Below are 6550 nucleotides of genomic sequence, written 5' to 3' on the forward strand. Positions count from 1 at the left end.
CACAGAATGTCCTTGACTGGCGCCGGATGGCAAAGCTCTTTATCTTACTTTCCTTTCTCTGACTCATTCTTAACGCCCATGGGCGGATCCAAAGTCGTCCGACTCTGTACTAACACGGACGTCTTTGAGAGACGCACAGACTCTTCTTCCTGAATGCCAACAAGGGAAGACGTTGATCTCTCTTCGGAGAACCAGCCCGGCCTCGGACCTCGCCCAGTCGCCAAGTAGGGCAGGACCCGACGGCCGGGACAAAGGCAAGCCGCCTTTTGTCCACACTGAGACTTAGGTCTCTCAAGTGTTTTTACTCCCGGGGGGAGAACTTTTATTTTGAAGGACGACCGGAAACTTCAGCTAGAATCTTTCTGGCTTGGACTGAAACAGAAGAAAGTTACCTGAAAACACCTACTCGCCAAGGACCAGTAAGCGAGCTGATAAAAGTTCCCTGGATGGTCGGAGGTGAGCCAGTTCCTACCCAGGGGTGCCTTAAGAAGCCATCACCAGGTAAAGCTGACGTGTTCGGGGTGACGTGTCATGTGGAATCTGAGCGCAGAGAGGACGTGCTAATCCGGTTGTCACATACCCTTACCAAAATAAAAGCAGAAACACTAACCTTAATTTCAAACCTTTTCTTATCCTTTCTTTGCCAATCTTAAGTTAAAGTGCCAGTAGAATTGTTTGGTTGTTAACATCAGAACTGACGTTTTTACTGTTCTATATATAAGTAATCTGAGTTTTAATATGAACTGAAATTCGGACGCGAGTTTTATCTCATTTAACTCTGACGCTTGTTATAGGAAATCCACAATCAGGTGTAACTTATGATCTGTTCAATTTGTGTAAATAAATGATTGCATAATCTTTTATGAATCAACTTGAACTCGTCTGAACGTTCCCTTATTGTGTCACTTTTCAATTTGCACAGTCAAAATATTAAAGTAATGAGGAAAATGCCTTGGTAAAAATTTCTCTCATAACTTTGTTATGAGATTATGAAAAGTATGTAGAGGAAGCTTATTTAAGGTAAGCCCTACCCCTACACAAATATATTTTAAAAATTTTCTTATAGAAAAAGTTCTTATATCTGTTGCCCAGGTGTTCGCCCCGCCCCCTCCTGAAAAGAAACACAAAACATAAACATTATTATCCAGAACTATTGTTTTGTTTTTTAAGCCACTTCAGTAGAAAGCAGAACTGAACATTAGTTTCTGAGTTTCTTCATGATCAGTGACTTTTTTAAGAAGATAAAGAAAAGAAACACAAAACATAAACATTAATATCCAGAACTTTGTCAATACAAATATATTTGTAAACATTTCTTTAAAAAAAAAGGTTATTACCTTTGTTGCCCAGGTGTTAGCCCCGCCTCCTCCTGAAAATAAACACAAAACATAAACATTATTGTCCAGAACTTTTTTTTTTTTTTTTTTAAGCCACTTCAGTAGAAAGCAGAAACACACATAAACAAGCTCATGCAGAGACGCAGTGTTTATTTTCCTGCTGTATCCGAGACATAAGTGGAATAATTGCAGGAATTTCTCCGAGCTTATTACCTCCAAACGTAGTCAGGAAACAAAGCACTAAAATGCTCCAAATAAACACGACTTCATGTCAAACGGACATGTACTCAAACTGTCCAATCAGCTGGGAGGATTTTAATCTAGATTTTCCATTTGAGCAGACAATACAGGAAATGACATGACACAGTTTGACATTTTTGTTTTATTATTATAAAATAATCCACACTGTTAACATCAAGGCATATTTTATTTATTATTAGATGTTCTTTAAAAAAAACCTCACGAAAAGAAAAATGAATGCAGAGAACACAAGCACCAGTAAACCGCTTAAAAACACTTTCTTATTGCACACAAACAGCTTAGTTTCAGTAAAATACACTCATAAATTAAACATTTATTTGATATGGCTGGATTAAACTACAGCACATTCTAAAACAGAAATACAAAGATTAAATCTGAGCAGCAAACAGCAGAACAGCAGCTTTACATTAAGAGCAACAAAAATTTTATATCCTCAGATGATCATCTCCTGTAAAACAGAAAAATCAGTCATTAACTTTGTGCTTTTATTTTTTAAACATTTTTAGTTAGACTCAAAGAGAGAACTCCACGTCTTGAGCTTACACAACAATCCTGCAGTTTGTCGCCTGGACGTGGCTTCCTGTGTACCTGACGTCACACCTCACCTCGTTGTTGGAGAAGTCAGACTCAGGAACCAGCTGAGAGGGGTTCACTGTCACCTGGAAAACACACGGTAAAACAGTTTTTATTATTTAATTGAGTTAAAACTTTTTTAAGTGAATACAATGTTTAAAGTCAGATCTACCTTCAGTATGTAGTTCCCAGGCGGCACGTCAGTGATGTCGATCCACTGGCAGTCAATGTTGGCGTGATATGTGTCATAGCAGCCAGGACCGAGCCCCTAAAAAAACAAACGAAATTAACTTTCTGTGCTTTGAGGTCATTGAAATCCAGAGGTAAGTCTCAGCTAAGTGACTCACCTGTGTGTGAGCAGTGCAGGCAAAGCGCCGCCGCACTCCTGGGTCACATGACGTGTCCTCCAGACAGAAACTGGCTTTGTGTCCCTCAGCGACCTTCTGTTCGGTGGAGACGTCCAGCAGGTCGTAGTTACTGAAGGCCTCCATGCTGTGGTAATGTCTGCGGTCAGACGAACACACACGCGCGCGCACACACACACACACACACACACACACACACACACACACACACACACACACACGTCACAAACACTTCTCATGGTACAAGAACCCTCTGATTGCCCTCATTTAAAACTGGATGACATCGTTTGTTTTTAAAACTTAGAACGTTCTGTGTTCATTTGATCATGCTCCACCTTGAAAGGTTTCTTTATTATTTGCCCTTGTCTGTGATTGTTTGACTGAGGTGTTAGCAAAATATCTCATGAACCACTGGACGACTTTGAATTAAACTGTCAGAATATGATCATTAAATGTAATCAGCAGTGTGCATTGCCAATGCAATGCACACTATTGTGATTCGTTTCCCATCCAAGTCATCGCCTCTTTGTCACGCTTCTCCTCCTGCATACTTTGTCCTAGAGCTGCCATTGTAATTTATATCTGTAAAGCTCCTCTGCCAAATGACGGCTATGCCTTTTGGTGCCTGTACAACGTATAGTTTTTGAAATATTAATGTTTAATAATAAATTATAATGGGTGTCAATGGAGCCTTGTATTGGTCCAATACTGCCCCCTGCTGTATATACTCAGTACTGAACCATAGTTTAATAATATTTAATCACAATAGTTCAGTGGTTACAATACTAATATGACTCTATTTTGATGTTTTACTCTTATATTGTCCTAATATTGCTCTATTGCTGTGATATATTAAAGTTTAGTGTCAACAATTGCATTGGCAATGTGGCCTCTTTCAGCACACATAGAAATCAACTCCTGGCAATCTTCTCTGCCACAGCTCCAATGGCTAATGGTTAATGCCATGGGCTTTCATGTGGGAGATCAGGGTTCAAAACCCAGCTACAGCAACTTTAACTAAAATTCTCTTTAAACTTCATATTGTCACACAATTACCATCATCACAAACACCTGCTGACTTGACAAGCACAAGTTGGTAGAAAACACATTTGAACTGGGTCACATTTCATTCTGCAAGTCCACTGCTGCAGGCAAAGCCATGCTGCAATGACATGCTACATGGCAATGCACACTTGTTTTTACATCGTAAAAACCCATGTCTAGTTTAGAACTGATTTCCTTTTGGAGTCAACCAATCGAGAAATAGCTACAACCGAGTCAATATTTGTGTGGTAGTAACTGAGAGTCATCCTCAGCCCATACTCCAAGACCTCACATGTTATTAGAACACGACATAAAATGATGCCAATGTGTCAAACTCAAGGCCCACGGGCCGCAAGTGGCCCTTCATGACCTTTTATGCGGCCCATGGTCTACTAACATAATTAAATAAGCTGCTGCAGCCCATGTTGTACTTCCCATTTACAAGTTGTAAGTTTAAACTGGAAAACTCCTGCAGTGGGAATTCCCTGTCGGAATGTGGGAGAGTTCAGAATTCAAGATGGCGGCTACTCACAACAACTCAACAGTGAGGAAAAGTCTTAATAGTATTTTTGTGACATTTACTTCACATTTAGTCAGTCGTACACATAGTACTTTACAGTGTTTATAAGAGGACATGTTAAAATGCTGTTTCTATGCAGGAAATACCAGGTAGAGCTCTGCTGTTTTTTTTAGCGGTGCTCATAGTTTGTATGAGAAGAGGAACGTGCCATTTTGTGTTTATCTGAAGTTAAACATGAAACATTGAAGTTATTCACAAGTGGCCCTTTGAGGGCCACCATAATGCTCATGTGGCCCTCGGTGAAAAGGATTCTGACCCCCCCTGATTTAATGAATGTGTGTTTTAACGATTGTAACTGTGGACTCACTGATGACAGCTGTGCCATTCCCACTCGTGTCTGGGTCTTACTGGGAGGAAGTCCGCCGTTCCCTGGTTCTTGACTCGCTGTGGGAACCGCAGCAGAACTCTGTAGTCCAGGTCGCTCACACTGGGATGATATGCAGACCTGAAAATGGTAGGAAGCATTAGCAGAGGCCAGCAGTACCTCTGTATCTACAGAACTCTGTTGTGCATGCGTTTACTTTCATCCCAGAAACTCTTTCCCTTTTTTGCCCTTCCAAGGTTTATTTTGGCTGTAAGTCTCATTGGATCAAAGGAAAAAAAAACACTGTTTCCAGGTTCAGTGCCCAGTCGGTCTCTCTGTCTCTCAGTTGTTGCATCCAAGTGGGATAAAACACACTTCCTGAAGCTGCAGCCGTCAGGATTCCTTTGATATTTACTCGTATTTTTGGGAGTTTTTCTGACTCATATCAGTGAAAAAGAAACCCCCTCATTTGAGCACATTCCTCTTTCTGAATGCCATGCATTTATCAGATTAAAGTGAAAAAAAAAAAGCAGCACCTGGAGAGGCAGTTCTCCTCTGCAGCACAGCGAAGTGCATACATCTGAACTCTCTGGATGTAGGAGGCAGCCTGGATGTAATATGGGTCTGGTATCAGGTCTGGGAGACCTGCAAAGACAGAAAAAAAAAACAAAACAAAACATAATTTAATTGAGTTAGAGTCAAATATACACAAAATAGATACTTTATTGTTTCATGTATTGTTAATTACCAGTGATTCATGTTTTAGATAAATATATATAACCAGAACAAGACATCCTGTTGAAAAAACAGATTTAACATTTTAAATCTACTAAAATGTAACAGATCTCACTTGAAATGATTTGAGGAAGTTACGAGTAATTTCTTCACCACTTCCGGTTGAAAAATGAATGATTCAAGTCACTTTGTGGGAAGTAAATTAAATGTGTATTAATGAGGAAAATGTGTTTTAATCAGATGTGACAAGAATTGAGTTAAATAAAATAAAAATAAAAATAAAAACTGGATGGTTTTGAAGTTTAATGGCTGCTTTATTCTGCAGTTTGTCCTCAGTCTCGTACCGTTGTAGAAGAATCTGGTACCGTATCCGGTACTGACTGGGCCTCTGCCGTCCTGCCGGTTCCTGCGGTCCGGTGGGTAAACATTATAGAAAACTGAGTTCCTGTGTTGGATGCTGTGAGGGTCTCGTGGGTCTCCGGCTTCTGTTGGTTCCGTTCTGCTGCGCGGGAAGTGGATCTCCACGGAGTTCCCGGACTCCGGGCTGGCTCTGGTCAGGGACTGGACCCTGGACTGGTCTTCGGTCAAAGTGACCCAAACCGATGCGGGAGGTGTTTCTGAGCTCTCGGACTCCGGCCTGAAGCCTCCCCTGTGCGTAAAATCGCGCGCTCTGACCGGAGCCGGACGGGTGGGCTGTGCGTCCTCAGGGGCACTGCGGCCCCCTCTGGGGACTCCGCCGCCGGAGAAGTCCAGGATGGAGGTTCTGTTAGGTGGAGCCTGGTTTGTGAGGGGCCGACTGTCTGAGGTGAGCAGGTACTGACCCGCCTCAGCACCAAGAACTGACGCATCCATCTGATTGTCGTCTCTTTGCTCAGACCGATCCCTGGATGCGCTCCCGGACCTGGTTCTGCTGGACCTGAGCGCAGCGGGTCGGTGGATCTGGTTCAGATCGTTTTTCGTGGTCAGTAAAAGCTGCGTGCGTCTCCTGCTCTGAGAGGGTAAACGGTACTCGGTCCCGGTGCTGAGTAAGCTGTAAACATGCCCGTTGTTCTCCCACTGGATCCGGTGTCTCCACGGGCCGGAGCGCGCTCGTGGAGGGTCCTGACCCGCCCCGAAACACGCCAAAATTGCGAGCAGGCAGATCAGCAGGATCCAGGACCGGACCATCGTGGATCACTGAGGTTCTGTTTGAGTCTGGAGGAGGATGAAACATTTAAACCAAGAGGAGAGCTGCTGGAGAATCCATCAGCTCGTGACGCAGCATCACTGTGAGGTGGGGGGCAAAGCCCAAGACCAGCTGTTTAGATACATTTCTTGACACACACACACACACACACACACACTCTCTGCA

At 42.7% G+C, this 6550-nt stretch overlaps 1 protein-coding gene across 1 annotated transcript; it reads right to left on the bottom strand.

Annotated features, from left to right (window-relative positions):
- Window positions 1–1704: 1704 nt before the first annotated feature.
- Window positions 1705–6390, bottom strand: loxl5a (lysyl oxidase-like 5a). Its single transcript, XM_014000687.1, has 7 exons — window positions 5544–6390; window positions 5001–5109; window positions 4468–4605; window positions 2519–2675; window positions 2344–2439; window positions 2142–2257; window positions 1705–2046 (listed from the first exon to the last, which is right to left on the bottom strand). Exons 1-7 carry the CDS (start codon window positions 6364–6366, stop codon window positions 2040–2042), a joined length of 1446 nt encoding a protein of 481 aa, XP_013856141.1. The 5' UTR covers window positions 6367–6390; the 3' UTR covers window positions 1705–2039.
- Between the last annotated feature and the right edge of the window lie 160 nt (window positions 6391–6550).

The sequence above is a fragment of the Austrofundulus limnaeus genome, unplaced genomic scaffold, assembly GCF_001266775.1.
Source record: "Austrofundulus limnaeus strain Quisiro unplaced genomic scaffold, Austrofundulus_limnaeus-1.0 Scaffold8, whole genome shotgun sequence".
Taxonomy (NCBI): Eukaryota; Metazoa; Chordata; class Actinopteri; order Cyprinodontiformes; family Rivulidae; genus Austrofundulus; species Austrofundulus limnaeus.

Coding starts and splice junctions, on each gene's coding strand:
- loxl5a (XM_014000687.1), bottom strand. CDS start 6,366: ATGGTCCGGTCCTGGATCCTGCTGATCTGCCTGCTCGCAATTTTGGCG. Junction 5,110..5,543: donor TACCAGATTCTTCTACAACG/GTACGAGACTGA, acceptor CTGTCTTTGCAG/GTCTCCCAGACCTGATACCA. Junction 2,258..2,343: donor CTGGGAACTACATACTGAAG/GTAGATCTGACT, acceptor TGTGTTTTCCAG/GTGACAGTGAACCCCTCTCA.